We start from the raw sequence: 18381 nt of genomic DNA, 5'->3' as shown, positions 1-18381 counted from the left end.
TAATCAACTGCATATATTTATAGGACTGGGCCAATGTCACTTCAATGTCATTACATGATGAATAGCTATTACTTAGGGTTCCAGTGACCTGAAAAATGAAAGGACATAAAAAAAGCTGCTGATTTTTCTTTTAATAATGCATTTATTGTCACAACAGATTACATTTACATGGTGTAGAGATGAGTGAAGAACAGAACTGAAATGATTTACAGCATCTCTCGTTTATTTTGTGTGTGGGTGTGTGTGTTTTCCTTTAGATTTGACTGCATTCACAGAGTTCATGTCGAGTGCAGGTGGTGGCCCCGAGCCATAGGAGCAGTGTAAAGGTTTTGAAAGCAGTGACAGCAGACTTTTTTCCCGCTGTATGTGCATATTTGTGTGTGTATGTTTGTTTGTGACTGGGAGTAGACCGGCTGGATTTACTGAGGAAGAGAAAATACAGTTAACCCTTACTGTGTGGCACAGATTTTATCTTTTCTACGCTGTTCAAGCAGTGCGCTATTATTGTGTACACTGTTGTGTACCACTGTTCATATAGCCACGAGCACATCACATCTGCCAAAGTCAAAGACTGGATCTGGAATTTCTTGCTACTACATAAAGCTTGGGTGTATGCAGAAAGATTCCTGAGGAAATAGTGAAATTTGAACATAAACAATGTAACATTCTTGAGCTTTTCAACTCAGTTTTTCTCTAATGACTGCAAAACCTACAATCATAATTAATTTAAAGCTTCAAAATACATTAACAACTGCTACCTTTCTTTTGCTGAACAACCCATTTATCAGGGAATGGAAAGTAAAAATTATTAAATGACTTAATTATAGTTCTGTTAATGGGGCAGATAGAACATTTTATTTAAGTATGGGTTAGAAATAGGCTAGATTTTTTTTTTTATGCCAGTGTAAATCCAGTCATGGTCAAGTGGAGATGACTTGTGCTGAGAGCATCTGTTTCTTCTGTGTTCACCACTCTTCTTACTGAGACCCTAATAACTCATCTACATAAAAAACATATCCCATGAAGAAAACATGCAAAATCAAAACACACATCTGTCACCATCACCTCATCTCTCCCTCATAGCTTCAAGATTTGTACCCTAAATTCTCTCTTCCTACATACAATCATTTACATACACTTCATTATTACAATCACTTCATTCATCCTCAGAGGGGATTTTAAGTTTCTGTCTGTTTCAAGTTTGTCACACATCTTAAGGATCAAAATATTTTTATGCCATTGGGTGGGCTGCTGGAGTGTTTTCAGGTCTTGTCTGACTGGTCTTGGTTGTTTTTCCTCATTCAGCTGTCAGATTTCCTTGACACTTCCAGACACATTTTCTGTCTGGAAGGCTCCTGTAGCTCGGCATCACTGCCATCTAGTCCAGGAGCTCTTTCTGTGCTGATGAATATATTTTACAGAAGGGGACAGAGCATGAAAGAAAAGTGAGTAAACCAATGAGTGGTTACACAAACCAATCTGTGAATAGAAATGTCCTCCTTTTCTTCTGGGAAATCCTGTATCCTGTCTGTAGAGTGCTTGATCAAATAATCCATCCTGTCCAGAAATCCATATAGAGTAAGGGCCAGTGAAGCCAGCAGGTGGTTTCCATTCGGGCACACTAGTGTGCAAAGGTCAAAGTTCAACCAGTGATACCAAGTGACAGCAGAAAACTCGCTGCAACTTTTCCATTCCTCCTCATGAAACAGTAACGTTTTCTTGATATTGTTTTAATCATCAGGCAGTCTTTAGGATCACTCCTCATTCCTTTATCTGCAGTGGTGTTTGTTAACATATATGTACATCATTGGATACCATGGCTGGTACTGATTAGGTGTTGTCGTGGCAATAGTGTGAGTGGCGTTCCAGGCGTCGGCTGGGTGGTGCTGTGGTCACTGGTGACGGTCATTGCTGGGGGAGTTCTGATGGCTGTTTCTTGGGTTTCAGAGTGTCTATGAGAGACTGGACGCCGCGTTTCACGCTAGTGGTCACCCGTCGGGTCACCGAGTCTGCAGAGGGAGGGGAGGAGGAACCAGCGCGTTGGGAGGGCGGCCGTGCCACCAGACACTTCTGATACCGCAGCTAAGGAAGAAGAGAAGATGGTTAGTAGAGTTTTTATTTTTTGGGTTTCAGGTTAGGAATAGAAATAAGGCAAAATGTGTGCTGCCTACAGTTTGTGGGTCATTTATTATAGGAATGGTTGGGCATTACACAGCCTGGCCCGTCCAAAGGCAACAAAATCCACCACAATCCACCACATAAAGCACATCAGTGTCATATTTTGTATTTTGTATTGATTAAACAAATGATATGTGTTAATTAATGAGCTTTAGATGTGCTGGAAGGCAGATTTCATTACCTGTGGACAGAACCAGGTTAGCTGTTTCCTCACTGTCAGCCTTAATGCTAAGCTAGGATAATCAGGAGCTTACCACACATGCTGCCTGCACAGCCTCAGACACACAGCCTGCATTGGGGTCACACCAGAACACATGACACTGGAAGTGCTGGCTCCCGGTGTCCATGATGAAGGCAAATGTGTGCACATCTCGTCCCACGCCCATGAAGGACAAGAAACGGACGCGACACTCCACCAACACCTCCTCGTCCTCTTCCTGCACAGCCATCAAAGAAGAGAATCAGAGCTTTATTAGGTCTTCCTCTCTAATGGATAGGAACATTAAGATGTTTTATTTATTTGTTAGTCCTCAGAATAGCAACAAAAAGTCCCGTGCCTTTTCTTTGATCACTGCAACAGTGGTGTCAGCAATACTCAGTATGACAGGAGTCCAGTCCTCTTTGCCTGTAGAGGACAGGAGGCTGTCTATGGCCCCGTTTATGATGTCCATGCCTGAGGATAAAACACAGAAGTCTGAACAGTGAGACAATGTGTGGAGGAATTTACTAAAGGATGCAGCATATCTTATGATGTATGTATGGGTTTCAACATGGGTTCAGTTTTACCTATAGGTCGAGACACGGATGTCATACCCAGATACAGCACATGAAACTTCTGCACCAACTCAGTCTTGGGCATGGGAAACTCTGCAGACAGGAAACACACAGAAACACACATCTGAACAAACACACACAGATCGCCTGCGGGGAATTTGATCATACGGCAACATCTAACGCAAGAGTCCACACATGATAATTGGCTTAAACTAGAGAAATAAACAAACACTGGTGAATATTTTAATATTTTAGGGTGCTGTTGACATGATTAGGGCATGAAAAAATATATTCACACACAGGCATGCAGGATTTCAGAGCTGGATATTTTCTGCAAGAAAACCCAGCCATGCCTGTTTACACAAGGGCCTGTTGGCAGAGAAGATTGCCATACACAGTGAATGGCAATGATCAAAGATACTGTCTCACCTGCATTTCAATCAGCGCAGGGGTGACCATCTTTTACTCATTATTAACACACCATACGGTTAACTTGAAAAGCTTGAGATCATTTCTCACAGTGTAAAATACAAAACACTAAAACTGAATAAAACTTAAACCACGCAGTTTAAAGAGTGTTAATCTTTGAATGTGCTAAAAGATGATATTGTAAAAATCTAACACGATAAAAAGGGCACAAACTAAGTGGTGACATAAAATCTCAATCACTTGTCCTCATGGATTTCTAAAATGAGGGACAATTCAACATGAAATTACTGATAATTACTGAAACTATCAAAATTAAATGTTCATTATTGTTGAATGACACATCCAGTTTAGGGGGTAACTGAAGGCACTTATTTAACGACACCTGTAATTTATAATTGTTTTATGGAAACTTTGCTTTTGGTGGCACTGAGGAGCTGAAGCTGCTGCTGATGTGTCGCAACATCCCTGGTTCTTGGCCGAGGGGCTTTGTTCCCCTCGTTTCTTTTCATCTCTCCCCTGTCTCCACTGTCTCCATTGTTAACTCACTCATAAAGGTATAAAACATCCCAAAAGTACAAAAAAGAAACTTTTTGGATAACAAAAGGCCAGGTGCTAAAATATATCACAGAGGTAGATGATAAATTACACATATTAAAACGACAATTTTAAAATGAAATGAGATCTAACACAAGGCTGAAAGAAGCACATTAACTGCCCCAGTTTTCGCTGGGACTGTATTGATTTTCTACTTACAAGAACTTGGCGTCGGAGTAATTTGAAAGATAGCATAATCTTTTTAAATTCTATGCATAGTGACTGTAAAAAGTAACACTAGGCTGGAAAGCAGGGTTTTGTTGTCCTCACTGGTTTAAAGCTTCAAGCCTTTTTCTCCGCTGACCACATCCAGCATCATATGAGTGTGTGGTTGGGTGTGGTCAGAAGTGTGCTGTAACCAACACCCAACAGTGATGTCACAGTGTCTTGGAGTACACCTGTACATCACTTCAGCAAGGTGAGAAGTTACCACCACCTTGGTATCCAGTGTCAGCAAAAACAAGATTTATAGGGGGGAATCACGTCAAAGATAAGCAGCACACAGAGGACACCTTCACCTCATCAGTGTGTTCCATGACAAAAAATCCCTTGTATCTCACAAAATCAGTCCTGCTAAAGCTCTGAAAACAGTATTTAGATGAATGATAAACAATGAGAGGTTTTCACATATTAATTCCGTATTTAAAATAGAGCTCAGGCAGGACAGATTTCACAAGGACAGCACGGCCATATTATCCTGTTGTTGGTAATCCCAAAGCATTCAGTGCTAATCTCCTCAAAAGTGTCCTAACACAGGATTGAGAACCTCCAGCTACCCTGAAGAAATCCAACCCAGGTGAGATTGAGCCAGAGGAGAAAAATCCTCTGGAGCTAAAAAACTGGTCCATCCACTGCAAGGGAAATGCCTCTCACTGGATACCCACTGGCTTTTTTTTTAATGAAGAGACTATGAGTTCAAGCAAGTTACAGCTTTAAAAGATGTGAGAGATGTTTCACCAATAAGTTCTTTGATCCTGGGGTTGGGATGGGCACTGTGGAGCACCAGGCCTTGCCTCAAAGAAACACTAATTGTGTTTTAATGAGGTCGACTGCCTCTGTAAGTGAAGAGCCGATATAGTTCTTTTATATTCTGATGCTGAAGCTCCTTTCCCCAGTGCTCAGCAGATACACACACTGGCTGACATTACAGTGGAGGATGAATTGTGATCGTGCTTTTTCTTATTCTGCGTATAATTACTTGGGACTGAGAGGAACAAGCGGTGGGACTTAGCGAAATGGGAAACGGTGAATGGAATTAGTGCGGCGGGGATAAAGCTCAGTGATTGTGTGCGGAGTTGTAGTGGAGTCAGTGTTATCTGTGTGTAATTGAACCAAACACTGCTATCTTTTCTATTAAAACGTGCTCACAGTTGCTCCTGAGGCAGAAAGGTCATTTTTAAAAAAAACAAAAAAAACATACATGGCTTCAGATGTGGAGGGATGCTGTAATGTGACACAAGGTACCACAGCAGGAAAGATAGCACACAACTGGCAAATCCAATTCTCTCTCACACGCTACAAAAGAGCAAGACTCAAAGAAAAAGAGAAGGTGTGTGTGTGTGTGTGTGTGTGTACCTTGTAGGGGAACATCAGAGCCAGTCTGGGAGGAGCTGCCAGCTGCAGCCTTGGCACTTTTCCTTTCAGCCATAATCTAAACAAGAGGAGAGGAAAAATTGAAGAGAGAGGGGGATAAAATATTAGAAGAATGGGAGAAAAATGGAGAGAGAAAAAGACACAATGCAAAAGGTGTGAGAAAAAGGAAAGAAGAAGAAAGTGATCAGAATGGAAATAGAGAGAAGAAAGGTTATATGGTTGAAAACTGACACAACAAAGGATCAAATAATGTTAGATTGTCTTAGAAATTACCAGCAAAAAATAATTTTCGTAACAAAATTTAAAAGATAAGGCTGGTATCTTATACTTTTGCTACCGTCAACAAATCCCATGATTTTTACTGACTTCCCACCCCTGTCTGGGGCACTAAGAACAAGCCCACTTGTCTCTACTGATACTGTAAGTCTTTAAAAACAGGTTACGAATATACACTTTTATTTTTTTCAAAAGGCTGAGTAATTTCCTAAAACAGCAGAGCACTGTAGTTTTAGGGAGGCAGAACTCAAACAGGGGTAAACTGTGTATATGTTGGGGACTGTGTAGAGCCATGGATTTGGTGCACTAGTGAGTGCACACAGGCTACACAGGTAAAATTCTGGTGTGGATTTGCAATATTAAAAATTTAGATTAATACCCTTATCATTTTAAAATGATATATTTAAATTCACCTGTCCAGAAAGAAACTGTCTTTCTTTCTTTTCTTTGCTCCTGACCTTCTGCTGCAGTGTACACACTCCTTAAAGAGTGTTGAGTAGCCTGCATGGCCCCTGCACTGAGCCGCTGCACTCTCTTCCTGCTACAGATACTTGATTAATTATAGGTGTCATTAATCAAAGTCCATGGTGAGTCTGCAACTTTGCTCACAGGGGAACATACAAGAAGACGCATGCATACACACATATTCGTGCTCTCTCTCTCTCTCTCTCTCTCTCTCTCTCTCACTCACACACACACACACAAAGGAAGTCCACTCAGTGTGCTGCACAGCTGCAAGACTCAGGTCACCAAGTTTCTCCGCCGCAGTAAAGAGAAAACTACCACTGTGTTTAAAATAGGCAGTGTGAGGAGGCATGGTCTCTCTCACACACACAAACACACACACACACAAATTTATACACAGATACACAGACGCACACTGTTACTTCAGTTTGGGGTAAGAGATTAGAAGAAATTAATGAAAAAAAATTTAAATGGGTCAACATGCCTCTAAGGATGAAGAATCTGTATTTCCAGGTATATCAACCCTTTAAAAGGTCACTGCTGACCTGAGGACAGACTGGATGTGTGTGTGTGTGTGTGTGTGTGTGTGTGTGCGTGTATGAAAAGTGATGTGTTTCTAAATAAGTGAGTATTATGAACCTTGTCCTTTGAAGTCAGATATTTTTATTTTTATATCACTTGTAGGCAGTTTAACTTAATCGGCAACTAATACCGAGACAAAACAGTTTGACAAGGTCAAGCAGGCTTAAACAAGTATGAAAAATTTGGGTTTGGGAGATTATTTACTGACCGGATCAATCTGACAGGTATGCTAGCAGCTTTGTGAGGCTATAGTAAGGCACAGTGGTGCTTTGAGCTAAATGCTAAAACATTTTGGTTTAGCATGTTCACTAGCTGTATTGGACTGTCATTGGGAAGTTACTAAGTGTCTGAATTTTACTTTCAAGGTCCAAGACCTTCCATGCCTCGCCTTTAAAATGTTGGACAGGAGTCTTTGGACCTGATGAAGGAGAGAAAAAGGCTGTCATTGCCCTGTTACAATGCAGCTACTTGGAGCATCAAAGGCCCTGAAAGGCACTGGCATCTTTCATACAGACCTCAAACCTGACAATATTATTCTTGTCATCCACAAAGACCAGGGTGAAGTAAATCCACTTTGGTTTGGCCCTTCCAGTGTCCAAAGTGAAAGTTGGTATGAACAGGCAGCCTTGTGCATACAGAGCTGCAGAGGTGACTTTGGGCCTCCCAATAGCTGAAGTCAGCACTTTTAACTATACCAAATGGGTTGCTTCATCTGGATACTGAAGAGAGAATTACTCCCAGCCAAGCACCAAGGCACGTTAGTGTCACAGTTGCTCACCTGGCTAATGACATGGACACCAGTTCTTATGCAGATTCTGCCCTTGGATTTAGGGCTGTATTGTCACTGGACCACCCAGATGAATGACAGGATTTTGTCAGGAGGTGACAGCACATCAGCTGGTACTGATACTTATGATGGAGCCTCAGACAGCACGTGTTCTAACTATGAAGCTGACACAGAGTCAGTGGGTGACAGATCGTCAACCACCACTGACTCAAGTGACAGTCTCAGACATTGATAGTACCTGTTATGAAGCTAAGATAGAGTCAGGAGGTGTCAGAGCTTCAGATGCTATGGGATGGAGACAGTGCAGGTATTTGTGAGGAAGATTCAGCTGCTGATGAAAAGTACGACAAAGCTTTAGTTACTGTTGTGGCCTTTGACAGAACCTCAGTCTCCAGTGGTTCAAAGGACATAGATTCTGTTCCAGTAACAGAGACATCATCAGTGCTATGTAGGATGACAGGACTTCAACGGAAAACTTTTCCACTGCTGGGGGTTCAGCTGCCGCGGGCGCAGCTAAGAAAGCTGCAGGCACCACTTATTCAAATGATGGAGGTACCATTAGATCTGCTGATCTGCGCGATGTCATCACTGACCCTGATGGAGTCTGGCTGGAGAATCTGTTTCTGAGGATCTGCACATTTTTGTGCCAAGTGAAAGGCGTCATAATTTCCTTGACTGACAGGACTGATCCTCAACAGACCCAAATGAGTATGTTTGGCACACTCGCAACGTCAGGCATAAAAAAAAGACATTTAAAACTCTGGGCCCTCTGCTCATGGTGCTGCAACAATGTGCAGTGCAGTGCTTGAGTACTTTGAAATTCACTTTGCCCAGTGCAGCATGCACAGTACACATGTAGACGGAGAGCTGCAAACGGGCAGGAGGTTAACTTGGATGAAGCAGCACAAAGCGAATTGCTTGTATTTTGGTGGAAATTGGGTCTTTGAGCTGAGAATAGTGGTCTCAGTACTATGTCTGCTCCTGATGTGATGTCAATCTGCAGACAAAAAATCTGATGATTTTGTTTGCAGTCATCAGATTGTTTGCTACATCTCATAATCTGCCATGGAAGAGTGTGTTGTTTGGTGGGACAGGGTTAAGAAATCATCATCAGTGCACAATCTAGAAATATCATGTGTCATTGTTCTGTATTTGGCAGGTTTCTGGTATTGGATGGATGGATCGGCATTCAAGTTCACTCAAGATACAACCAGTAAGTAGCTGAGTGTGAGGAGACTCTGACCTGCTGTGATCTCAGCAGTGAACAGAGTGACCACTCTGGGAGAGGTGGAGATTACTGATTAGTCTGCGTTTGTGTGAGAAAAAAGAGAGAAAATGTGTGTGTGAACAACTGTGTGACTTCTTTATGCTGCAGCTTTGTACCTCTAAAGATCTGTGATTCCCTGTCCCTGTGACACTTGACTCACTGTCACCACCATCTCTCTTTGTCTCTCACAAACACACACACACACACACACACACACACATATATATATATATATATATATATATATATATATATATATAAATACACACATACTGAAAACTCTTTTAAAGAAATGCTGCATGTGCTCTGTGATCTGAATCCTATCTCCTGTCCTCCTAGCTCTTAAAACTTCTCTCTCCTCAGCTCTTTCTCCTCTAGTAGACGACAACAGAATCTTGTCAGCGCAGTGTTTTGCCCTCCAAGCCATTAGTTTTATATAACGTGTGGACAGTAGGAATGTCCACTAAGTTACAACCTTAAAAAGTAGCTCTGGATAACTGCATCAACAGAGAGATTTCTTTCTCTCTCTTCAGGAGTCGACCTGATTAAAGCTTGATTGCTTGTTTCAGAGCAGCAGATCAGCTCATTCACGCGGAAGCGGCGACGGTAATGACACCCACCTTGGAGCAGATTTCGTGGAGACTTGTGGCGATGGCTGCGGCAGGAGTATCACATCTGAACACGTGGCACTTCAGCACTCGCGTGTTTTTGTCTCTCGCCACGTAGGCAAAGTCCCTGAAGCACAGGCAGAAGACACACTAGTGTCACCACACACGAATTGATAATACAGTCAATAAACACAATATTTACCTCGATGCACCTCAGCAGCAGATGTACTAAATGTATTTCTTTGCTAAAGGGGCAGAAAGTAAGAATCTTTGTTTCCTCATACTGTTAGCATATTACTGAATGCTTCACTTTGTGGCTGGTTTTACAGCCTGTCCACTTATTTAGTTAGACATCAGTTAAATACAAGCATCAGAAATGCAGTGAAAACCAACCACAATTAACATAGCAATTGACTTAAGTGACACAATTAACTGATGAATTAGAAAAAAACAATAAAAAATAAGTAAGAAGAGAATTCCAGTCTTTTAGCATGTAGTAGTTGTGTAAGGGGAGAGAGAGGAGGAGAGAATAACTGGTTATTCAGGGTTAAGAAAGCACAATATGAGAAAAACAACATCACTGCATTAATAGATCCATCATGATTCTATCTTTTTATAAATGTGCAATTTTGCCTTAATGATATTTGTTCCATCTCATAACACGTCTTCATTCCATATATTGTATCAGGGTTTTATCCTCTTAATGTCCTCTCCCTCCTCCTTGGAGAGCCACCTTTGGATATTGCTGGATATTGTGATGAGACACTTCTTCCCAGAGGGCACCTAGCTTAAGGCCAATACGAGGATATGATTGCCAATTTGTATTTTTACATTTCCTTCTGTTGTTTTTCTTGGTTTGTTGGGATTATCAGCAGCGTCTGGAAATATCTTGATTACTCCCCATTTGAAATCCCTCCCACTGTTTCAGCCCTTATTTTATCCTCATCTGCTACATCAGAGAAACAATAACTTCCCAGTCCTCTCCTTGCACCTGTTTGCATTGTCAGCTGTTTAACGATGGGGGAAAAAAACAGCTACCAACACATATTGCAAGACATTTCATGCACAAGTTAAAAAAAACACAAGTGACAACAGAATTATTATTACCCCATTTTGCATCATGACATATTTACTTTTTCTCTAGACATTTCTTGTTGGAGCTGTGCTCTAATTAGCTCACTCATTTACAGTGAAAATGTTGCTTCATTATTTGTGTCATTTAAAGGCTGCCATAAACTTTATTGCTGTTGCTGCAATTCCTTGTAAACCAGTAAAGGCTTATTTGAACAATGTGTTACTTAAAGCCCCTTTAACATAGGATGTGTTGAATGCTCTCTCTCTATTAACAGCAGGTTTCTCTGTCCTCGATCATTACTTTGCTGAAAATGCTGGTTGCCAATTTTGGCTACAATAACACACACACACACACACACACACACACACACACACACACGCGCACGCGCGTACGAACAAGCATACAGAGAGGCAGATGTGTGTCCCAGTGTTCAAGGAAACTTATGTGCCGCTAGCTTCACCATGGTGCCACATGGCAGGAAAAAATGAGGAGGATGAGGGTGAGACTGAGGGTGGAAGCTCCACCGAGAAGGAAACTTTATGCAGAGAGTGGGTGGGAGATGAAACACAGCTACATGTGGGAGACACACACACATGCAGGTACACACATAGACAGACAAGATGAAAGACAGACACATTTCTTCCTCATTAACAGGTGAGACAAGCTGCAGAACAAAAGGTAGGAGGTTGCGTTTCCAGCCAGGACTGAAATGATTGAGTAAACAGACAACGCAGAGTGAAAGAGGGGGAGTGGGAACATGCAGAGAAGCCAGCTGGATGGCAGTGCCACCAGATGCAGTTCAACAGCTTCACGCTCACACACACACACACGTATACAGTGCACGCTCCAGATTAACCATAGACGCAAACAGAAATATGGCAAACACAGCCGGCATTTATCACAGCGGGCTCTTTGTGTTTATGAGTCCATTATCCGGCCTGTCTCCTCTGCTTAATTGTGTGCTCACACACTTTGGGTCGATAATGCTTCCCGCCTGTGGCCAGGAAGGGAGGTACGATGCGATGTGTGTGTGTGTGTGTGTGTGTGTGTGTGTGTGTGTGGTGTGTGTATGTGTCCAGTCTACTTTGTTCAGGGACATTTGAGCAGTGTGTCACTGAAGCAGCATGAGTGGCCTTGCCTCGCATACCACAAATGGGTCTTTTATGACTTCTGCTCCCTCTCTGGGGGATCAAAACGCTATAAAACAGCATGCAACTCTTAATAGGAAATAGCCTGTGGCCAGCGTGTCCCGTTGATGATTTAACAGCAATGATATAGACTTCAATAGTTGCTGCCGCATTCCTGTAAAGAGCAACAGTGACTCTGGGCGAAGCAAAGCCACTGATGACAGATGTAATTATACGTCGGGGGTGTGGTGGGCTTGACACAACAATTACTGTAAACAGTGGAGAAGCATGATCACACTTGAGCACACCGTGAAGAGCAGTTACCTTTCTCTGGGTCCCGGGAAGCAGAGGGAGGGAAAGGTGGGAAAATGAGGGAAAGGAAGCGAGGGGGGAGAAATCAGGAAGGAAGGAAATAGTAAGGAAAGAGCAGATGAGTTGTGGAAAAAAAATGGGATGGGAAATTAAGAGACAGGAAAAAGGTATGGATGAGAAAATTGTATTACGCCAAAAGATGAAAAGGGAAAGAAGGTGGGATGGAGGAGGCAGGGGAAGAGAAACAAGAGCAACATTAATACACAGCATACAGAATCAGAAACGAACACAGTGCTTGTTCACCTCAATCATTGTCTTTCTGTGAGGTGTGTGTGTGTGTGTGTGTGCGCACTGGAGCTGAGCTCTGTGTAGTGTTCGATTCAGCAGCTTACTGTTACGCTACATTATGACACAGCACACCTTTTCTAGATAGACTATCATACTTGCACACACACACACACGCACACACACACACACACACACACGCACAATCTCTTTCATCCTTCACTTTGCCTTCGCTCTTTAATCTTCCTTTTGCTCCCCAGCTCTCTCGTTCTTACTCTTTTACTCACTCTTTTTTTTATTCCACAATACGAGAAAGTCCCTAAAAAGAAAAAAAGATGCAGCACAGACAGATTCATATCAACAGTGTAACTCATCACTGCTGTACTCCTCCATATAATCCATGTCACTGTATTATGAGGAGCACTACAAAGGAGCCGCAGGTTGAATAAAAAACTGAGGGCTAATTCAAACATTGACTGGCTTTGATTCTTTGATGATCCACTTACTGAGAAGCAGCCTGTGTGTGTGTGTGTGTGTGTGTGTGTCTGTGTGTGTGTGGTAGCAGCGGGCAGATGATGTCAAACAGGGATCTTCATAGTCAGACCTTCAGACTTGCTGCTTCAACTTGCTCTCCAGCCAGTGATTGCCCACACACACACACACACACACACAGATATGGAGGATGTATTAGCAACGTATAAATTGCCTAAAAGCTCTCACTCGGCACATTTAAATTGTTTCATATGCCGTTAAGTATATGAGCTCTTTCTCTCTGTGTGTGTGTGTGTGTGTGTGTATGTTTTTCTATATTTGAATTTCATTCATGATTTTTTTCCTTTTTTTTTTCTTCTTTCCAGTCCATTTACTCATTATTCTACTTCCATCTGCTCCATTTCATATTCAAACTCTGTGCCTTTTTCAGTGTCAGTCACTCTGGTGGAACTGGATTTTGGTCTTAAAATCTGGATTTTGGACAAAAAAAATGCTCTTTCATTGTCCTCAACATTACACCCAATTCTTCTCTCTCTAGAGCTCATTTGCGTGTGGGTGACAGGCTGACAGTGTTGCTAATGCTTTGTTACTAATAGAAGAACCACATCACACCTCATTCAAACCCAGAACAGACTCCCACCTTCTAAAAAAACCTACAGTATTGTCGTCATCACAATGACCTTATTTGACTTTGACAGCTGAAGACTGAGACTAACTGATGCAACTTTTCCTGCCTCGTCTGGGCCTTTTGTAAACGCTCAGCCAGTGTTTTTAATCCTGGACAGACAAAACCATCTTTCTGGTGCCTCTAACGTTGTAAATGACCACTTGCTTAAAATGTCATTAAAATCAGTCACACAGAACAGGTGAACAGGTGTGTCTGTGGTTGTCTCCTTAACTTTTGGCATTTATTAGCTGTGATCAACCCACGGAGTTATCTGACAAACAAAAGCAAAAGGTTTTTATAAATAAGAACAACTTAAGTGTGAGTTTGGTTGTAGTGCAACACGATATTGGTGATGATGGAGAGCACATTTGAGCACCTGAGACTCAGCGAATAACTAAACCAAAACCCTGCGCTGTGGCCAGATTTTTAGTAATAAGTCCAAAGTCCCTCAGCAGAACTCCTCACACATGAGGCATTTTTCAACAAGCCATCAACCAAACTATGTTCATTTTCTAGATATTAAAGAACATTTTTTTATTATCCGTTTAGCTCTTCAAATATATATTCTACATTTTTTTTCTTCTTAAAGAAAAGCCTTTCATTTTAATGTATTTCTTTGCCTACCAAAGCGTCTCAAAAAAAAAAAGTTGAATCAGCCAGAAGTGCCCTGGGCCCTGCTGGCACCGGTCTACGTGTTGGCTGTAATGCAATCTGTTATAGTTTGCCAACAAAATCAAGAAGAAGAACAAATGTAGTAATTTTCCTCTTGTTTCGACAGTTTAGTGTGGACAGACTTTCACACATAAACACATTTTTCAAATCATGTGGCTTAGTGTGGAGACAGAGTGGAAAAAGAAGAGAGAGAGTTGTTGGATTATTATTAAGAAGCAGTGCCTCCTGACCTCAGATAACGAAGAGGACGACATATAGAGAGAGACAGGCAAACGACTGGATGACATTTAGACCTCAGAGATGTAGGGAGAGTTTTTTGGGCAGAAACGTGAGGAGAAAGGATAGATAGATAAAATATCGAGAGAGGGGAGTGATGAAGGCAGGAGGCCAGGAAGCCAAAATTAAAAGGTGGACGTGTATAAGAGAGGAACGGGAACGAGGTGTGAGACCCACTGGGGAGTGGATGGCCGAGGAAGAGGAGGAGAGGAAAGAGAGAGGCAGAAAGAGGCACGAGATGAAAGCTGTGAAAGCACCAGAGCTAAAGCAAGACTCCCACCACTCTCTCCCTCTCTGCGCTTCACATATTTCCACAGCTGAATAAAGGATAACTGACTCACAACCACCAATCTCTCTTTGATCCTGATGGCTGTGAGGCAGGCTCGGCTGGAGAGGATGCGTACAACTCGGAGATTAAATGAGGTCATGGCTGCAGATGTATGGTGAGCTGGGTTCGAGAATGTCGCAGAGAACCATTATTATCTGCAGCTCTGACATCAGTCACCCACCATCAGTAGTACTAACAGCACTATGTGTGTAGTAGTAACATTAGCATATAAACAGTTGAAGGAAAGTCACACCCTTGCACACTTAAACATGGTTTCAGTTTGTGATATTCAGTGTTTGCTGCATTTCACACATTTCGGATTTCAGTCCTGACCGCGACTATATGGACACATTTCTTCGTTCATCACAGCTTCAGCACGTTCAATCTGAAATGAAATATTGGACATTACATAGAAGTGCCATGTCTCATCTTTAATTTGAGTAGATTTACATCAGTACTGAAACAACTGTGTGGGAAATACTGCACTTTTAACACACAGTGGTCACATTGCACAGTAAAAATAAAATAAATAAAATAATTGGACACATGGCTACTAAATGTTTCTTGGGCAGCTGTGTGTCGTTTCAACACAAAAGAGCTCACGTGGTTTAGAGCTGATGGAGAGTTGAGAGTTGCCTTTTAGATTGAGGTGGAGCTCTCTGACAACATGAGGAGAAAAGAGGCCGGCATGCGAGTGAAGAAGATAATGAGGCTTAATGAGACTAAGGCAAAACATAGTACATGGCCTAACCTGGACTATGTGTGGTCAATAATTGAGGAAAACTGTTGTAGAACCACTGCAAACAACTGACATTGTGTCACATTTGCCTAGTGTCAGCTGGTTTGCTTCTCTCCTACTCTCTGTGCTCACATGCACATATATTTTAATACAGCTGAATTCCCAATAAAGCTGTTCTCAATTACATGTTTCTCTGTTTCTCTTGTCAGACAACAGGGAAAGTTTGAAACAGTGACTGAAACACAACCCATTAACACCAGAAGTCACTTCCAAGCCATTTTTGTCGTTTGTTTGCACCAAGTCATTTTTGAAGGAGTAACGACCAACACTCGGCCGGCAGACAGATGGTGTAACGTTATCACTCAGTCACACTGCATTCGGCTGACCAATGGTGTAATCACTCATCAGTCAATCAGTCAGTAACATTTGCGTTTATTGGTCTGGTCCTGCTGTTGCAGTCGAGCCAAAAAGCAGATGTCCACAGTAAAACTAGAAAATGCCAAACAAGCTGGTGGACTGAGGAGCGCAAGTCTTGTGGATGAGCTGAAAATCACTTGCATGGTTGAGAAAAACCCTCATATGACTGCACAGCAAATCATGAACAACCTCTGAGATGTAGGTATACATGTTTCCTTGTCAACGATCAAGAGAAGACCACATGACCTTAACCTTAGAGGATTTGCCACAAGATGCAAACCCCTGGTAAACCTCAAAAAAACAGAAAGTCCAGGCTGCAGTTGTGCAGAATGTGCAGACTCATTTTACTTGTGAACCTATAAACTTTGGGCACCCACTTATAAAAGAGCTGCCTCTCCACACATTTCTTTTTATATTGATGTAAACCTTCAAATTTAAGATGAGACTTGGCACTTTAATGTAGTTTCTATTATTTTATTTTTTTCTATTATTCTATTTTTTATTTCAAATTGAATGTGCTGAAGCTCAGAGGCTGAAGAGCAGATATGTAACTGTGCACTTGGATGTGAACATTTTCATTCATAAAAAAGCCGACAAGCGGATGTTATTATATTACAAATATTATACATTTTCTATAATGCAAAAAACACTGATGCTGAGGTTGGTTATGAAACTGGTTTCTTTGCCTCTCTTTAACGGTTTTCTGCATGAAATATAATTGGTGGACATGCGAGAAAGCTGCAACCAAAGCCAGATTTTTCTCACTCGTATTTGAGATATGGTTCCTAAGATTTGATGCTGCTTGTATTTATGATGAGCTAAACTTAGGGACCAAAAAGCACCTCTGCATTGCAAAATCTTTTTTTTTTTTCATTGACACTTTAAACCAACTTTGTTTACATCTAGACCTTCTAGCAATAAAGATACCACCTCCAGTGTTTAAAGAACAATCATACGATAAAGACCAATGTTATATTTACATACATTAATAAAGATAAATAATTAAAACACAAAATATGAATACATTTTTAGTGAAATAAACAGATACAGATTGTAGCTTCATGTTTCACTCCACATGATGTCACACTGTCATCCATAAAAATTAGAAAATTACAGTTACGAAATAAATAGGCTGAGGAATGGAGGTACATCAGCAGTAAGTGTTCATTTTTTGCCATACTGCCACCACTTTCACTGATTATACTATACTATTTAGATATCAAAAATGTCAATATGCATCCTCAGGTGCTAAAATAGCGTAATAAAACTAGAGTCTCCCACAAAAGCTGCAGTAAAAGAGGCTTAAAACAGCAGCCGTGAAAACAACATTAACGTAACTGGTCCCCAGCCTGCTCGGCTGTACTTTCTTTTGCTCTGTAGCTTCCAGTATCACTCAGTAGAGACTCGTGTCCTCTCCAAACCATCTGTCACACACACACACACACACACACACACACACACACATAAACACACACTTCACACAGACTTCAATTATCAAACAGCCTTACAGAGTGTCTGAGTGGTGTGGGCCGCTATGCTAATGCACTTACATATGCTAATTGCACAGCCAAATGCTGATTAGAAATGTCTGAGGGGGGAAGTTCTTGCGACTCTCCTGTCAGCAGAAAGTAAGACAGGGAGGCTGTGAGCGCCAGGTGTGTGTACAGTGTTTGTGCACGCCGGGAAATATGTTACACTTATCGATCGCAACTGCACTGGTATTTCTATGATAGCTGACAGTGTTGTGACTTTGGCTTGGGTCCAAAGTGGATGTGAATATCTGATCCAGTTTCACAGTGAGATTCAGCTGTGACAGGTGAGAGAAACGCTAGAGTGGAAACAACAGCTGGACGGCGATTTAGAGGAAAGCCCTTTCATCACACTGTAAAGAGAATAACAAAACAATTGGCAGGTATATTTATATTTAGCGGCTGTTTCCCTCCAATTATTCTGTTTTTTTGTAAGTTTGCTTAAAAACTTGGTGCTGTGTGAATCATCAACCCTCTGAAAATTACTCGAGGTTGGATAATATTAGGATGAAGTTAATCTGTATGAGCTAAAAATTAGAAGTACTGACGCTAACAGATAAAGCTAAATCCACCCCAAAGCAAACTTTGTATGTAAAGAAAAAGTGAATATTTCTGCTGTCACAAACACATTTATATTAATTCACATTCAGTAGATGGACCCTAATAATCTGCATGTATTCTGGTTCCATTTCCATTAGTCCAAACTCAATAAACACAGCAAAACACTGCTGCAAAGAAGCAGTTTTTTTTTTCAATCGGACTCCTGAGTGCTGATAATTGTGTTTCCAGAAAACAGCGAATGTTGCTCATGACTGAAGTTAACTGTAGTTTACTGTAATGGAATGTGGAATATGGTGATAAAAAAAGGTAATAAAACTAAAAGATAAAACCAGGAAGAGGAGATGCAAA

The 18381-nt window shown here is 41.4% G+C and overlaps 1 protein-coding gene and 1 long non-coding RNA gene across 4 annotated transcripts in view; one reads left to right on the top strand and one right to left on the bottom strand.

Annotated features, from left to right (window-relative positions):
• Positions 1 to 119: 119 nt before the first annotated feature.
• Positions 120 to 18381, bottom strand: part of LOC139605707 (amyloid beta precursor protein binding family B member 2) — a 37783-nt gene continuing 19521 nt past the window's right edge. For all 3 annotated transcript variants that reach the window (XM_071457417.1, XM_071457418.1, XM_071457419.1), the window contains 6 exons: positions 9566 to 9680; positions 5551 to 5626; positions 2965 to 3045; positions 2736 to 2851; positions 2433 to 2615; positions 120 to 2082 (listed from right to left, as the gene is read on the bottom strand). In XM_071457417.1, coding sequence (XP_071313518.1) covers positions 1906 to 2082; positions 2433 to 2615; positions 2736 to 2851; positions 2965 to 3045; positions 5551 to 5626; positions 9566 to 9680 — 748 coding nt within the window. In that variant the 3' untranslated portion in view covers positions 120 to 1905. The remainder of the gene's footprint in view (positions 2083 to 2432; positions 2616 to 2735; positions 2852 to 2964; positions 3046 to 5550; positions 5627 to 9565; positions 9681 to 18381) is intronic.
• Positions 1970 to 9652, top strand: LOC139605710 (uncharacterized). Its single transcript, XR_011684448.1, has 3 exons — positions 1970 to 2102; positions 8838 to 8891; positions 9515 to 9652. It is a non-coding gene; the product is annotated as an uncharacterized lncRNA (long non-coding RNA).

Source organism: Trachinotus anak, unplaced genomic scaffold (genome assembly GCF_046630095.1).
Source record: "Trachinotus anak isolate AG129_WGS33_773 ecotype Australia unplaced genomic scaffold, CSIRO_AGI_Tana_v1 ptg000021l, whole genome shotgun sequence".
Lineage (NCBI taxonomy): Eukaryota > Metazoa > Chordata > Actinopteri > Carangiformes > Carangidae > Trachinotus > Trachinotus anak.
This window is presented reverse-complemented; position numbering and strand designations above follow the sequence as displayed.